At 41.4% G+C, this 18,068-nt stretch overlaps 1 protein-coding gene across 14 annotated transcripts in view; it reads right to left on the bottom strand.

Moving 5' to 3' along the window:
• FRMD4B (FERM domain containing 4B) overlaps positions 1–18,068 on the bottom strand; it is a 388,656-nt gene that overhangs the window by 157,159 nt on the left and 213,429 nt on the right. The window contains exon 1 of one of the 14 annotated variants that reach the window (XM_081528392.1): positions 2,157–2,320. The exons of 12 other annotated variants lie outside the window; for them this stretch is intronic. In XM_081528392.1, the coding sequence (XP_081384518.1) occupies positions 2,157–2,180 (24 nt within the window). In that variant the 5' untranslated portion in view covers positions 2,181–2,320. Of the gene's footprint in view, positions 1–2,156; positions 2,321–18,068 lie in introns of those variants that run through there. One more of the 14 variants, XM_081528393.1, reaches the window with a different exon arrangement.

The raw sequence follows: 18,068 nt of genomic DNA, 5'->3' as shown, positions 1-18,068 counted from the left end.
ATTCAGGCTCAGACAATATTTTCAAAGCAAAGAGAAAGTCTTTTAGTACGTTTTTATCTAGTACTGCAGCTTGTTATGACTAGTGACAAGACTGCTGCTTCTTTTCTTGGGGTCCTTCATGTACCTGCTCACTGGTTTCTGCCAGCAATTGGAAGCAGCTGGAAGCAGCCCATAATAAGAAGCAGAGTCTCATTTGGGATGCAGCTCCCACCTCTCTATTCCAAGAGAGAAATGAGTGCAGGAGAAGAAACTCACACTGCATAAATGCAGAGATATTGGAAGTCAGACAAAGCAACCAGCTGGTCCTAGAAACAGCATTGTGGTGGACACAGTATAAAACCAGGGCTTTGGAGAGAGGGCCTCTGGGACTGTGTCCTGCTCCTAATGCAACAGGAGATCTTAGGAACATTCCTCTGCAACTCTGGATTTCCAACTACTCAGTAAGAGCATGAGGGGACTGGACAAAGTGACTTACGAGGTTTCTTTCAGCTCAACTAGTCCACAGCGTAAATACATTTAACAATCCTACTCAACCAGTGGTATTTGTCCACCGCCCATCTCCCACCCTTCCCACTGTTATTGGGCACTCTCTCCATGGCGAGGGTGTGGTAGGGGTGGGGTACTTGACCGTAATAACCTCCATTCCAATAGTCATCAGTACACAGTTTCCTGTGTACTCCAAATGAATGACCAAATAAATGGTGTACTGGAACACAGAGAATGTGCCCTGGAGTGGAATTTGGTGTTTCTGGGAATATTTTAGTTTCTCTGCTAAGACATGTAGTTCCTGATTCCTGCAAGGGCTGCAAGACAAGATGGTCTTACTTCTAGGCAGGTTTTACGTCCTGATTCTTAAAAGCAGGATCATCTCACATGCCTATGTCACCATAATAGAATCCAGGCAATAGGACTGCATTTTGGACATGATTACATTCCTTTCTACTCCTTCAGATCATTAAATAGTTTTAGACAGGACTGATTTAGAGACAGCTGATTGATTTCTATTGTGCTAGATTATGTCAAGGGGGTAGGATCCCAGCCCCTATTGTGATATATTTATTTCCTTGACGTTTCTCTCTCTACCCAATCCTACCCACTTCCTCCACAGACTTCCTCCTATACCCAAGAGCTTTGCAGTCTCCTGGATGAGACAATTTCCTTTGTTTTCTGAAGTCTACCCAGATTTTCCTCCCCTCCTCCACTTCCAACTTCTACCCATGAGGGGAAAAAAAAATGGATGCACAGAATTGGACTTGATGAGCTTACCACAGCCACAATCCACAGGAGGAAAGGAAAAAAAAAAAAAGGCTTCCCTTTAATTAGGATGTAGGACTTCCTTTGACAAATCATAAAGGTTTTATGAATCAATTGATAGCCATTCCCGAAAATGGCACTGCTGAGGTCTCTACCTTGAATTGTTGAATTCTGATTGCATGAAGTCTTCATAAACTAGACTGAGGGATGGAATTCCATTTTCCTGCTTCTGTTTTGAGGCAAGACAGGGATGGACGATAAAAGGTCCTTTTAGAAAAGCTACTAATGAGTTCTAGTCCCCCACGGGATCTTTCCTGCCAAATGCTCACAGAAATAGAGATGGCTCCCAACACACTGTTTTGAGGAGATGATTAACAACTGCAAATCTCAAAGCATTTCCACGCTGCTTACTGACACCATTCCTGCCCTTGCTGTTCTTTCCACATCCGTATAACAGCTCAACTCTTTACAATTGAAAAAAAAAAGAAAGAGAATGGTTTTGGGGTGGGGTTGTGGGGAGCAGTGAGGTGGAATTATACACTTCAACAATTACCAAAGTTCTGAAATTGAAAACAAGAAATCAGCCTTTTAGGACCTTTAAGAGATAACATTCAACACAATGACAGGAAAACCCTCCAAAAGATGAGCGTTAAGGATGATCTTCACAGTGCTATCACTGGAGCAAATCCAGGTCTTTGTGGGAAGGAATAACTCTTTGAAAAGAGGGAAGACAAGAAGTTTCCTTTTCTGAAAGTCGGGTTCTGAAATATTAGTACTTAAGTTAATTCACCCCCGTAAAATATTAAAATCTGCCCTCGATTCTCTAAGAAATGCCAGAAAGAGCTCAAGAAGCACCATTATGCTGTCTGCAGTCAAAAGATTATAAGAGAAATTATTCTTACCTCCGAACCATGATCTCGGCTCATTTAAAGGGACTGGAGAGAACGGGCAGGACAAAGGACACATGTATTAAGCACTTGTGTGTGTGTTTTCTCCAAATACAAGCTGGTGGAAGTAGGGACCTAAAAACCCCGACGCCTTCCGCTGCCATATAATCGCAAGGAAATGACCTTACCGTTTGTTGCTTTGATTAGAAACAAAAGCCTTTCAACATGAGTCAGGAGAGCAATGGGAGGAAAAAAAAAACCCAACAACCCAAAACTTCTGCTATTTTTTTTTTTTTTTGGCCACCTAAAGCCTTTTTTCATAATACGTGTAAAACACATGATGAAATGTTGTTTATTGGTCATGCATCATCTGCATTGGATAATTATTCAGAGATTGGCTATGCCATCTAAGAATCCAAACTTCAGTTTTGGCTCTTCAGTCTGTACACATTCTGAACAGGCAGGGAATTTAATGACCACAAACAGAAATAATACTGAGCTCAGCTGTGGTACTCACAGCCACTCTACACCATTCGCTTTCACACTCAGAAGCAAACTCCAAATTCCATGGGATAACATTAGAATTGGCATCAGTGATGTTAGGCACAAACAGAAAATCTTGGTAGAATGACCTTGGTCTTGAAAAGGGATTTACTTCATCATTTGTACTTCAAAATCATTATGAATGAACTCAGTGGACAGGGAATAATAAAAATCCATTATAGTTCAAAGTCAAGTAGAGAGAAAAATATATAAAATCCAGTAAAACACAAACAAACGAACCCAATTTTTAATTTTAGAATGGCTAAGTAAGAGGCCGTGATGTGGTACCCTGTTTTTCCCATGTGAAAAAAGAATCTTCTGGACTTTCATGCTAGTGTGTGGTGTAGCTAAAAACATATTCTAGAGCCAGATGAGCCTGGCATTTTGTAGCCATATGTCCTTGGGGAAGTTATTTGACCTCTCTGAGAATCCGTTTCCTTCTTAGTAAAATGGGGATAAAAGTCCCTATCTCATTAAGGGTGTTGGAGAAATTAAATGAGATTGGACATACAAAACACAAGGAATTTCACTGGCAGATAGACATAAACCATGTATTTAAATCAAAGGAGAGGTGCCTTCTCTCCTGTCAAAATCCCTGTCCCTCAGAAATGAGACTGCGGCTTTAACAAGTTCTTTCAAAGACTCCAATTCCTTTGAGACACAATACCTTGAAACAACCTAATTCAATATCAAGTTTGGATGCTTATAAAGATCATTTGGTGAAATCAGTAGCAAAGGAGTTACTGCCAATTCAATAATAATTATAGGCATGTGACCTTACAATCGGAAGGGTTGAATGCGAGAGTAACCAAGTTGCTTAACACTACTTGGCCATGCAGGTCAGGAAGCAACAGTTCGAACTGGACATGGAACAACAGACTGGCTCCAAATAGGAAAAGGAGTACCTCAAGGCTGTATATTGCCACCCTGCTTATTTAACTTTTATGCAGAGTACATCATGAGAAATGCTGGGCTGGAGGAAGCACAAGCTGGAATCAAGATTGCCGTGAGAAATATCAATAACATCAGATATGCAGATGACACCACCCTTATGGCAGAAAGTGGAGAGGAACTAAAAAGCCTCTTGAGGAAAGTGAAAGACAAGAGTGAAAAAGTTGGCTTAAAGCTCAACATTCAGAAAACTAAGATCATGGCATCTGGTCCCATCACTTCATGGGAAATAGATGGGGAAACAGTGGAAACACTGGCAGACTTTATTTTTGGGGGCTCCAAAATCACTGGAGATGGTGATTGCAGCCATGAAATTGAAAGACGCTTACTCCTTGGAAGGAAAGTTATGAACAACCTAGACAGCATATTAAAAAGCAGAGACATTACTTTGTCAACAAAGGTCCGTCTAGTCAAGGCTATGGTTTTTCCAGTGGTCATGTATGGATGTGAGCATTGGACTATAAAGAAAGTGAAAGGCCACCTCATGCGAAGAGTTGACTCATTTGAAAAGACCCTGATGCTGGGAGAGATTGAAGGCAGGAGGAGAAGGGGACGACAGATGATGAGATGGCTGGATGGCATCACCGACTCAATGGACATGAGTCTGAGTAAACTCCAGGAGCTGGCGATGGACAGGGAGGCCTGGCGTGCTGTGGTCCATGGGGTTGTAGAAAGTCGGACACAGCTGAGCAACTGAACTTAACTGAAGACATGGAAACAACTTAAATGTTCATCGACAGATAAATGGATAAAGATGTTATACTTATATGAAATGGACTATTACTCAGCCATAAAAAAAGAATGAATAATGCTATCTGCAGCTCCATGGATGGACCCAGAGATGATCACATTGACCAAAATAAGTCGGAGAGAGATAGAGACAAGTATCATATGATATCACTTACATCATGACACAAATGAACTTATCTATGAAACAGAAACAGTCTTGTGGTTGCCAAGGAGGGAGAATTGGAAAAGACGGATTAGGAGTTTGGGATTAGCAGAAGCAAACTATTATATGTAGAATGGATAAAGAACCCAAGGTCCTATTGTATAATGCAGAGAACTATATTCAATATCCTATAATAAATCATAATGGAAAAGAATATGAAAAAATATATGTATAACTGAATACCTTTGCTGTACACCAGAAACTAACACAACATTGTAAATCAACTATACTTCAATTATAAAAAAAAGAAAGAAAAAGTTCTGTAGCTCAAATGACTTGGGCAGAAGCAAAGATGCTGTGCTTGGGTAAGCTAGAAGGATGATTCAGTCAGGGACTTCCATTTCGGGGCCAACACACAGCAGACAGATGCATGTAGAGAGGCTGAAAAAAATTATTTCATAAAGAGGGAAAATGCAAGATAGCAATCACCCAAATTATTAATCCATAGGACAAATAATCTTAAATATTAGAAGAAAATACTGGACTATTTCATCTACATTCCCAAATTTTTATATCTTCAAGTAGGGTAAGGCACTTCCTGAGTGGCTCAGTGGTAAAGAATTTGCTTGCCAGTGTAGGAGACACAAGTTTGATCCTTGGGTCAGAAAGATCCCGTGGCGTAGGAAATGGCAACCCACTCCAGTATTCTTGCCTGGAGAATCCCATGGACAGAGGAGCCTGGCAGGCTACAGTCCATGGGGTCACAAAGAGTCAGACGTGACTGAGAACTCGCACATACACACAAAGTTGGGTAAAACACTTGTCTTGAATCTTCTTAGTGGGAGGATGAGGAGTGACTTTATATTTGGGGGAACCTTCTATTTGGGGATATATAGCAGCAAAAGCTCAACAAATGGTGACTTTTCTCCCTGAGTTGGAAAGTCTACTGAGAGGACTAATGTGACATTTCCAAAGATAAGGAAACAATTTTTCACTGTTGAAGGACAATCAGAATTTTGATAGTTTCAGAATCGAGACAATTGAATGGGCTAAATATAGGAGGCCAAAGCCGACCTGAAGGGGCAGGTAAAGTGACAGACCAAATGTAGGGTTGGGGCAAGGTCAGGTTATGGCCGTGGGAGCACACAGGAAGACTAAAACCAGGATATGATCACAGTAAGTGTGTTGGTTTCCAACCATCTTAACTGTTTCACCTTTTCTAATTACATCCCTGCTTTTCCATGAGCGCACCATCCGAATGATTAGGGTGAAACCTCACGTCCCTATATTAAAGAACAATAAACATGTGATTCAGGAATTGTTGTTTAGTTGCTAACTCACGCCTCAACTCTTTTTTTGCAACCCCATGGACTGTAGTCTGCCAGGTTCCTCTGTCCATAGGATTTTTCAGGCAAGAATACAGGAGCGGGTTTCCATTTCCTTCTCCAGGGGATCTTCCCGATCCAGTGATCGAACCCACATCTTTTACACTGGTAGGCGGATTCTTTACCACTGAGTCACCAGGGAAGCCCAGATTCAGGAATAGCAATAAAAATACAAGTCTCCTATATTCCCAGTTAAACGGAACAGGGAAGAAATGTGTTTGTCTTTGTTCTGGAGTTAAAAAGCTGCTGGGATGAGACCTGGAGTACCACAGTACTTCAGGCCAGAAAGAAGAGCTGGAGACAAACAGAATCCAAAGACTGTCTGAATCACTATAATTTCTACTTTTACTTAGGCGAGTTTAACTTTTTTAAAATTGGTTTGCAAACAAAAAGGTTCTATCTAATACAGTATTTCACAAGAGACAGGACAACTGGAATCAAATACCCTTCATCAGCTGACCAATACTGTTTAATAAGATGAGTGATTATCAACACGGACCTGGGGAGCTGGGTGGGGTCCCGGGTGCAAAGACACTGGGAGGCTAAGGTACCAGGGATTCCGTCTTGGGGAAAGGATAGTTGCTGCAGCCCTGGTAGCAGATAGGAGCTCTGTGGTCCACGTGTTAGACAGGACGCTGTCCTTTAGAATTTGCATAGAAAGGGGCACGCTGGAATAGTGGCAACTCTCACTCTACACCCAACCTGAAACCACTGCTCTTCCACCTGGCTCCTCTCTGGCAGTCTGCCCTGGGCCAGGGCTTAATGTGGGATCCAAATGCAGACTCAGGGAACTCTGCTGAGTCCCACTGAAAATGAAATGAAATTAAAAAAAAACAAACCCAGAAATTAACACAACATTGTAAATCAACTACACTTCAGTGAAATAAATTTTAGAAAAGAAAATGAAATTATACCCCCAGAGTAAGTCCAAATGAAATATAGGCATAAGTGAAATTATGCCTATAAAATGCAAACTGTGACATAACTGGATGATCACTAACTGGTGAGCTCGGACAAAAGTATTGGTGACTTTGTGGGGCTTTCACCATCTCTTTAAGTGGGACAAGGGAAATAGGTCCATCATTTTAGGGGAAAAAATGTCAAAGTGTAGACCCAATTTTTAAAGAAATACAGTCTTAGGAATCCTTACCAGAAGCTTTGGACTTTCACAAAACTATCACTTTCATCACAGAACACATCATATACCAAATGAATGCCAGACACACCATAAAATCCCAACACAGGCAAAGCGCTGCAGTTTTCTAAAACTCAATGGCCAAGCACAGCTCTGAACCACCCATCATAAACTAAAAGGGCAAACGTCATTTCAGACTGGCTCATCTCCTCCTGAATATAGTGAGGTTTGCATTAAAGAAAAGAATATTTCCTTCATAACTCCTCAACCTTCTCTAATTCTGCCTTGAGAACTGATCCAGTTCCTATCAAATATTCATGGAACACTACGTACGTGCAGAAGCCCTGCCAGGGAAATCCAAGATGAAAACACTATGGTCCTGACCTTTGGGGGATTTACAGCCCAGACTCAGTGTTTCTCAAGGCGAGCCACATGACCATCTCATTTCTCACCTCACAGTCATCCCTGAAGTTGAGGATTCATGCATCCCCTTCACACACAGGCTAGGTCTTGTTTTCCATCATTTATCAATCTGGATGCCAGTGTTCCTTAGGTTCCTGATGGTTTTCCTTAGACCTGCATTCATTCTAATAACTATTTGTGTGGGGGGGTTGCTTAATAATAATGGTTGTGATACCTGCAAAGAAGGGCACTGCACTTGGCTTAAGGCTCTGCGGTCTTGTAATTTTTAATACATTTTGAACAACGGGGCTCACATTTTTCCGTCTTCACTGGCTCCTACCAATTACGTAGCTAGTTTTGCTGGGTATTGGGCTAGGTGGTGAGGACACAGTGATGATGAGGGAGATGTCCAGAGTGGGGCGAGAAATTTAAAAAATAATAAATAAGGTTAATTTCACATGAGGGTTAAGACCTATGAAAAAACTAAAGCAGGAGGATGCAATGAAGAGTCATGGAGGGATTGAAGACGAAGAAGGAGCCCTCCAGGGGAGGGGCTTCTCTGGTGGCTCAGCGGCAAAGAATCTGCTTGCCAAAACAGGAGACACTGTGTTCGATCCCTGATCTGGGAAGATCCCACAATCCGCAGAGCAAATAAGCCCATGTGCCACAACTACCAAAGCTGGCAGGCTCTAGAGCCCGAGCTCTGCAACAAGAGAGGCCACCTCAATGAGAAGCCCGGGCACTGCAACTAGTAAGTAGCCCCCACTTGCCACAACTGGAGAAGAGCCTGCACGGCAACCGAGACCACCCCTGCCACGCAAAAAAACACCGGAGGTAAATAAGAAAAAACTTAAGCAGAAACTTTCTTGAACAAGTATCTTTTCAAGTCAAATGAACAGTTCTTTCATCTGAAAACAGCCCAGTTAAGCTGCCTTGATCTTTAGGTTACTGTAGGTTACTGCATATGAAATTTATTTTCAGTGCAGTATATTAGGGTCCGGCTGAATGGGGTTGGGCTACAAGGAAAGGAAAGAAGGCAGACATCTCTTCTCTTCATATCCTCTTGTATCAGCTCTTCCCATTCCCCACCCCAGTAAACAAAACATTTATAAGAAAAAGAAAAAAATAATGAGTTCCCTGGTGGTCTAGTGGTTAGGATCTGCTGCTATTCACTCCTGTGGCCCGGGTTCAATCCCCAGTTATGGCAAAAAAAAAAAAGGAGCCAGCCATGTGCATATTTGGGGGCTGAGTTCAGGACCACTTCTGCCTTGTGTGGGGCATATGGAAATCGCTCAGCTCATACTGTGAATGAATAGGACTTCTGTTCAAAACAGAAGAGCAGCAAATGCAGAAAACAAATTCATAATTTACTAGAACTGGGACAGCACTGCCGACTGATAAGGAACATTTGAAGTTTATTTAAGGTCTCCTTCTGCATCACATGTTCTAGCAGTTGGAGGGGGCACACCACGTCCAGGAAAAACAACCCTGATGGAAAAGTCCATTACTCACATTCCCCTCTAGGCAGCGAAAGAGGGAAGTTTCTTGTTCTAGGCGGCTTCTCTTGCTTTCTTAACCAAAAATAGAAAAACAGACGTGAAAAAGTAAGGGAGAAAGGCAGGCCTTACGGGGGATTCCTTTTCTATCTGTTTCAGAAGACGAGAGCCCCATGACTCTTGACTTGGTTTTACAAGGCACTTGCCGTTTTTCAGGCGATGGACACTGTAAAATCTAATCTCACTCCTGTATTTGGAAAAACAAACAGAAAAAGGCCGTCAAAAATGCTCCAGCATTCATTGAAAAGTGCACATATTCATTGGTTTATTTTCTGAGTTTAAATGTTCCACGCAGTAAACTCATCGTCAACAGCCCACATTTATTCAGTGCCGACTGGTGCCAGGTATTGTATCCCGTGCTTTACACAGATCCTTCTTTTATCCTGACAACGACCCTAGGAAGTGGGTACTTGTTTGTCTCCATTTCACAGCTGAGAGACAGAGGCTCAGAAGATCTGGTAACAGAAGTCCCCACAACTGCATGTAGTAGAACAGGATTCAAACCCAGAGCTCTCCGACTTAGACACAGCCTTCTCATTAGGCTCTTGCAGACAGGGAGAAACACGTCCAGGGGTTAACATTCAGGCATGCTGTTAGATTTCCTTCCTGTATTTCTGCAGATTCTGGGTTTTTTTGTTTGTTTGTTTTCCCCTCTTTTCTCTCTGTGTTCCTTTGAAATCGAAACAGAACTTTTTATGGTGGAAAATTTCAAGTCCTTACAAAAAGTGACAGACGGGTATAATGACCCTCCATATATCCATCTACCAGTTTTAACAGTTATAACACATGGCTAATCTTGTTTCATTAATATTCTCATCCACTTTCTGTCCTTTTGTATGTATTACTCTGGAGCAAATCTAAGATGGTCAAAAAATTTTATCTGTAAATATTCCAATATAAAAGCTAAGGACATTTTTAAAAAATATAAAACTTCAATTACTCCAAAATGCCCAATATTAACTAATAATCATCAAATATCCAGTTAGTGTTCACATTTCCAATTATCTTATGAAGGCATTTTTTTCCAAGTTTGTTTGAATCAAGTTCCAAAAATGTTTACATATGCATTTTGTTGTTATTTCTCTTAGGTCTCTGTTAATCTAGAAGTTTCTCTCCCATTCATCTTTCCCTCTTTTTTGTCTCTTCTCTGTCTCGCTCTCATTACAATTTATTTGTTGAAGAAACTGGGCTGTTTATTCTGCCAGTTCTCCTACCATCTGAGTTCTGCTGATTACATCTCTCTGGTGTCATTTAACACGGTCTTTTGTTCACTGTATTTCCTGTAGGTTGGTTGAGTCTGAAGGCTTGGTCAGATACCAGTCAGGTCTCTTTTTGTCAAGATGGTTTCACTGGTCACCAATCTGTGTTTTCTCATTTGGGCTATCTCTTCTTGTGATGTTACCTCAATAGTTAGACCATTTAATTGACTAAGGGTTTCAATATGATGACTTTCCAATTCTATCACCCTTTACTTTGAGCTAGACTATTTCTTGAGTGAGAAATTTCCTTTCATCCACGAATGGGTTACCAAGTGGTACAATTCATAAAGCAGAGATAGCAAATGCTCAGTTCTTCACCTTTATTTACCAGTTTTCAAAATAGTAAGTTGGCACTTCTAATGGTGGCCAAATTGGTTTTTTATTTAAGTATTTATAAACACATGTATTTTGATATATTATATGTGCTATAATAAAATTTAAGTTGTCGTCTTTGTCGATGTTCAAACTGTCCCATATTGGCCACTGGGAGACAATTCCTCTTCAAGTCAACTCCTGTATCCTTCAGACATGACTTATAGTTTTTGATATTTTTCTTGCTACCCAGGATGAAAAGATGCTCATCTTGTACATTTTTTTTCAAGACCTGTGCAGCATCTGCTATTGCTTTTCGTTTCACTTTAAAATAGAGCTATAAATAGCAAAATATACATCCTCTAAGTATTACAACTTGATCAAGTTTGACAAATGTATACACCTATATTGTCCACACGCCTACCGAGATAAAGAACTTTGCAGAATATTCTCCCAAATGCCTTTGCCCAATCTTTCCCCATCTCTCAGAAGCAACTACTGTTCAGATTTCTATTACCATAGATTAGTTATTCCTGTTCTAGGACATCATATGAATTGAATTAGAAAGTATGTATTCTTTGATGAATGTTCCTTCACTGAGTAAAATGTTTTTGAAATTCATTCATGGTGTTGGATATATTTGCAGTTAATTCATTTTTTTACTGCTGAGTAGGTATTCTATTGCATACATATACAACAGTTTATTTACTCTCCTGTTAATGGAAACCTGAGCTATTTCTAGTTTGGGGGTATTATAAAGAAATAGGCTATGAATATTCATTTACAAGTCTTGTGTGTGTGTGTGTGTTTGTATGTGAATATGTATATAAATTTTTATTTCTCTTGATTAAATACTTATAAGTGGCACTAACAGATCATGGGATGGATGCATGTTTAATTTTTTAAGAAACTGTCAATTTCCGAAAGTGTTAAGTGTCAGTTGCTCAGTTGTGTTCTACTATCTGCAAACCCATGGACTGTAGCCCACCAGGCTCCTCTGTCCATGGGGATTCTCTAGGCAAGAATACTGGAGTGGGTTGCCATGCCCTCCTCCAGGGGCTCTTCCAAACCCAGGGATCGAACCCAGGTCTCCTGCATTGCAGGTGGATTCTTTACCATCTGAGCCACCAGGGAAGCCCAATTTCCCAAAAGGCCACACCATTTTACACTCCCATCAGTAATGTATGAGAGGTCTTTGCCAATACTTGGTATAACAGACCTTCTTAATTTAGCCACGTTAGTGACCGTGTAGTCATAGAAGCACCTGTGTTTAAGTGACTTTTTTTTTCACATGCGCATAGGTTTGGATGATCATGTGTGTTGTGTGTGTGCACTTGCACACTCAACTGTGTCCAACTTTTCCTAACCCCATGGACTGTAGCCCACCAGGCTCCTCTGTCCATGGGATATCTCAGGCAAGAATACTGAAGTGGGCTGCCATTCCCTTCTCCAGGGAATCTCCTGACCCAGGGATGGAACCCATGTCTCCTGATTGGCAGGCAGATTCTTAACCACTAGTGCCACCTGATGATAACTGCAAATACTAGCAAACCCTTACATAGTACGTATACACCAAATGCTGTTCTATATTTTGTAAAGATATACACAATAACATCTTTGAGGTAGGAGCTAGTATTATCTTTATTTTACAGATGATGAGAAAATGAAGCATAGAGAGGTTAAGGAACTTACATGAAGTCATACAGCAGGAAGTAGCAGATGCAGGATCTGAACCTAGACAGTTTGGCTCCAGGGCCAGGTTTCTGACCTACATGCAGTTCTGCCTTCTGCAATTGTTAAAATTGCAAAAATCTCTTCCCTTTCTCTAAAGTTTCGCTGAGATGCTGGCAAATATTTCTGGTCAAGATCACTATCATATTAATGAAAAAAGTCTTGTGATTTTTAATGTAAAGCACTTTAAAAAAGCTTCCTTCTATTTTTATCTAACTTACTCTGAACTTAAACATTTTCCTTTTACCAGCTATTCCATTCTTTCCTCAAAAGTTTCTTTTCTTGAGCACCTTTTTGGTTAGACAACCCTTCTATAAGTCGTGATCCTCAAGTCCTGAGCAGATCTTATATCAGAATCCTTTTTGTAGTAAGTAACAAAGCAAGGAGATCCAACCAGACCATCCTAAAGGAGATCACTTCTAGGTATTCATTGGAAGGACTGATGTTGAAGCTGAAACTCCAATACTTTGGCCACCTGATGCGAAGAACCAGCTCATTTGAAAAGACCCTGATTCTGGGAAAGATTAAAGGCAGGAGGAGAAGGGGATGACAGAGTATGAGATGGTTGTATGGCATCACCAACTCAATGGACATGGGTTTGGGTGGACTCTGGGAGTGGTGATGGACAGGGAGGCCTGGCGTGCTGCGGTTGATGGGGTCGCAGAGAGTCAGACACGACTGAGCGACTGAACTGAACAAACAAAGTGAAGAGGAACTAAAGAGCCTCTCTATGACAGTGAAAGAGGAGAGTTAAAAAGCTGGCTTACAGCTCAACATTCAAAAAACTAAGATCATGGCATCTGGTCCCATCATTTCATAGCAAATAGATGGGAAAAAAGTGGATACAATGACAGACTATTTTCTTGGGCTCCAAAATCACTGCAGACGGTGGCTACAGCCATGAAATTAAAAGACAGTTGCTCTTTGGAAGAAAAGCTATGACAAACTCAGACAGCATGTTAAAAAGCAGAGATGTTACTTTGCCGACAAAGGTCCATCTAGTCAAAATTATTTTTTTCCAGTAGTCATGTACAGATGTGAGTTGGACCATAAAGGCGGCTGTGCACTGAAGATTTGATCCTTTCAAACTGTGGTGCTGGACTCCTGAGAGTCCCTTGGACAGCAAGGAGATCAAACCAGTCAATCCTAAAGGAAACCAACCCTGAATATTCATTGGAAGGACTGATGATGAAAGCTCCAATACTTTGGCCACCTGATTGGAAGAGTCAACTCATTGGAAAAGACCCTGATGCTGGAAAAGATTGAGGGCAGGAGGAGAACTGGGTGACAGAGGATGAGATGGTTGGATGGTATCACCAACTCAACGAACATTAGTTTGAGCAAACTCCAGGAGATAGCAAAGGACAGGGGAGCCTGGCATGCTGCAGTCTATGGGGTCGAAAAGAGTTGGACATAATTTAGCAATTGAAGAACGACAACAAACAAAATAAAAGTAAAAACAACTTCAATGTTACGAATCGATTATCTCACTATCTAAAGGGAGGGTAGCTCCAAGGTTGGTGAGGTCCACAGAATAGCACTGCCATCAAAGTCCCAAGTTCCTTCCATTTTTCCACTCAGCATGTTCTCCTGAAACTGACATTTTCTTATGGTTGCATATAGTTGTCACTCTTCCAGGTATTATTACATCCTTACTCTGAAGAAAGGACTATCTCTTTCTCTATGTCTCTTTTTAAGAGTAAAAAGAGCTTTTCAAGAAATGCATCAATGCCTTGCACACCATTGGCCACACCTAGGTCATATGCTTACCCTAAACCAATCATGAGCAAGAGGAATAAGGTCATCATGATTAGCTTTGATCACAGCTTCACAACCTGTGTGTGGATGTAACGGGCGAAAGGGTATCCTGAGCTACTGATTTGCTCAGCCCTCAAGGCAGCCTAAGATCCTGCAGATTGTCACCTCAAGCTCTGAGCAGCCTCATATACATTTACCCTGGGTACCATAAAAACATTAGCATCATGTATGTACTCTATGGGGCTTCCCCGGTGGCTCGGTGGTAAAGAATCTGCCTGCCAAGCAGGAGACGCAGGTTCCATCCCTGGGTTGGGAAGATCCCTTGAAGAAGAAAACTGCAACCCCCTCCAGTATTCTTGCCTGGGAAATGCCATGGACAGAGGAGCTTGGCGGGCTGTAGTCCACTGGGTCACAAAGAGTCAGACTCGACTGAGTGAGCAGGCACAACTTAGTTACTAAACAACAGCAACAACAACAGTATACCCTATGACATGAAAAACAGTGGTAAGGACTGGCTTCAAGATCAATCAGGGTATTCTCAAGACACATGGGAGGTGATATTGATCTCTGAGCCAATTAAGACCTCTCAGGATGGAAGAAGGAAAAAAGACACGGCCCTTGTAAGCAGGCTTAGAAGATGAACAGGAAACAAGAGAACCTAAAGGGAGCAAACACGTGGAGTTGCATTCCATGTCATACAACTACCTTGTCTGTGTCCTGCTCCCACTGCTGTTTTCATGGTTCTTTGATGAGCCGTGAGCTAGAGGTTCTCTCCTCTAGCTCAGAACTCACAGCGCAGGAGCACAGGGGTATCACAGGCTGAGTTGAGGGCCTGGGCCGGGGCCTGGGGCCTGGGCCTGCTCCCCTGGGTGAACAGGGAGCAGACAGGATAATCTGGTCCCCTTGGTGGCCATGGTAGGAAGCTTGCACGCAGGACTGCCTTTTTGCCATTTGCCTGGTGGCACCTCCAGAAGGGAGTTGGTGTGTTTAATAGAACGCCGGTGGTGAGTGCTGCCCAGCTAACACGTGACAAACGCCCTCTTTGAGGGGCTTCTTCTAGGCATTTCAATTTACCTCTCAGTTAGGCTGGCTCTTAAGAAAGCCTATACACAAATGAATCTTCAGGTCACCCCATCCTTGCCCTCAGGGTGCAATCTCAAATCACCATGACATTAAGAGCACAAATTGTCTCCCAAGTAATCAGTTCTGGTGCCTCCCCAAAATGAGACAAATGACAGTTTCATGGTCGCTTGTTGCTATGAAATCTCTTTGCAACAATTCAACTCTGGCTAAATTATATTTAAATTAATAAATATGGATTTAGAGAGCCAAATAAGCTTATAGGCCTCAGACATTCAAAAGAGAAAAGGTGAAAAAGGGAAAATAAATGATGCAGCGTTCTGTTCTCCTGCCCTAAGCTTTATCTCTTGTTTAAAAAAAAATATTAAAGCTTTGGTGATCTGTTTCAAGCTAATCTAAATGAAGTTGAGAATGTTTACAGATAAGAATAAAACAAGATTTTTGAACTCCACTAAACAGTAGGTGGGGAAACCATGGTATGAAACAAAGAGTATGATGGATGTGAAAAGAAAAAACTATTCTCAGCTATTTGTAAATCCTAAGACTTTATATAGTACATGGCAGAGAGACTACATGAAAATCTGTCTTTGTGATACTTGGATTTCAACCAGCAATGTTCTACATAAACTTACTTTAACTATACAAGGAAATTCTGTATCACTATGAGAGGACAAACACTTTCTAAGAGACTACAATTTGCTCTAAAGCATGTAAACTAATTTATACTATGATGAAATGCAGAGTATGCTTCCCCTGACCTTCTCTTGCTTTGTGCTAAGTCGCTTCTGTCATGTCCAACTCTTCGCAATCCCGTGTACTGTAGCCTGCCAGGCTCCTCTGTCCATGGGATTCTTCAGGCAAGAATACTGGAGTGGACTGCCAGAATACTGCACTGGGCTGCCATGCCCTCCTCCAGGGGATCTTCCCAACCTAGGGATTGAACCCATGTCTCTTATGTCTCCTGCACTGGCAGACAGGTTAGGTTCTTTACCTCTAGCGTCACCTGGGAAGCCTGCCTGACACTCTCGGGCACGTACAATTCCAGTGTTCCAAGCATCAGGACCCTCAGGAAAGGTTTGAAAAGCAGACAGTTTCACTAATTAAGGAGATAAAATGAAAACAAATATAAAACGTATTTTTTTTTCACTAGCACCACAGTAGAAATCAAAAGTTGTTGGCTACGATATGGAAAAGAAGGGTTCTTGCTCACTCAGTGGCACCAGAAATTGGTACAACTTTTTGGAAATTCAATGTCCTTCCCAACAAGATATGTATCTTATAGAAATTCTCCCACAAATGTTTTACATAAGGATGTTCATGGTAACATTTGTCTTAGTAAGATTTGGAAACAATCTAAATGTCTATTAATAGGGGATTGGTGAAATTAATTGAGGTACATTCATACCATCGAATACACAATAGTTATAAAAAATAACGAGATAGATCAGTATCTAAGATGTGTAAGTAAATACATTTCAAACTAAGATGTATAGAATGATCTCACCTCTGTAAAATTTTACATTACTGTGGTATGTGAGTCATATATGTTTAGAAAATATCTGGTGAATATACACCATTAATAAAAGACTTTGACTAAAAACCATGCATTTCTATAAAAAAAATTATGGACTTATTTTAACCATAAAAACCTCTATGGTTCCCCAAGGAATACAAATACTGCTTTTTAAAAATATTTTTTTGATGTGGACCATTTCTAAAGTGTCTGTTGCATTTGTTACAATATTACTTTTAAGTTTCAGTTTTTTGGCCACAAGTCATGTGGGATCCTAGTTCCCTGACCAGGGCTCAAACCTGCACCTCCTGCATTTGAAGGTGAAGTCTTAGGCATTGGGCTGCCAGGGAAGTCCCTGTTTTTCACTTAATAGTGAAAGAAGCAAGACCCTATGGTCCTTGCCACTGCCTCCCACCCCTGCCCCCCCACACACCGTGTCCTCTGTCTGTCTATTGTCTGTCGTAAACTTTAGTCAAAGAGTAGGTTTAATCAGAGAAATGAGAAATTCGGAAACAAAGAAAAACAGTCGAAGGAGACGAAATAATAATAATGTAGTCATTAAGCACAGTCAAGCACCTTAAGATCTTTCTCCAGGGCTATAGATAATATTCTGAGCCACATCCTCTGAGCTGTCTTATAGATACTAAACCAGGTGGAGAAGTTAACTTCACGATGACCAGACTGTACCCGCGACATCTGTGTCACTGTTCAGTTGCCCAGTTGTGTCTGACCCTTTGTGATCTCATGGACGGCACCATGCCAGGCCTCCCTGTCCCTCACCATCTCCCGAAGTTTGCTTAAGTTCATGTCCATTGCATGAACATTTCATGGTGATGTCATCTAGCCATCTCATCCTCTGACCCAAGACATAAGCTGCCACAGTTCCTAGAACTAGCTTCAGAGAAATGGGAACAAATGGACTCTGGGAAGATAAACTGTACCTCAATCAAGATGACGCTGGTCAGACCAGCAATGACCAATTTGAAGATGACTGTCAGAACTGACTTGTGCCATTTCTGCCAGTAGCTCCCTCTTTCTGTCTATAAAAGCTCCTGTCCCACTGGTTGCCGGTGAGGGGGTATCGGCCTTTGGACAGATGTCCACCACCCTCATCACCTAGTTGCCGGCATTTGAAATAAAGCAAACTTTCCTTTCCACGAATGTGGCCTGTTTATTGGCTTTTGGGCAGTGAGCAGCCAGACCCCACCACATACTCTTTAGGTAACAACAGTAATTGTGTCAGTAATAGCTAATAGTCATCATTAAATAGACACAATAGATATACTTGTGCAGAGACACTGCTACATGCCAGGTGCTGTGATATGAGGTTAAACTGAACAAATTCCTGTTCTTCAGAAATACTGTACACAACAGCCTGGACCAGATGTTTTGAACAGGAAGTTTTTAAAA

The sequence above is a fragment of the Giraffa tippelskirchi genome, chromosome 9 (genome assembly GCF_054371585.1).
Source record: "Giraffa tippelskirchi isolate mGirTip1 chromosome 9, T2T-mGirTip1v1.2.pri, whole genome shotgun sequence".
NCBI lineage: Eukaryota > Metazoa > Chordata > Mammalia > Artiodactyla > Giraffidae > Giraffa > Giraffa tippelskirchi.
This window is presented reverse-complemented; position numbering and strand designations above follow the sequence as displayed.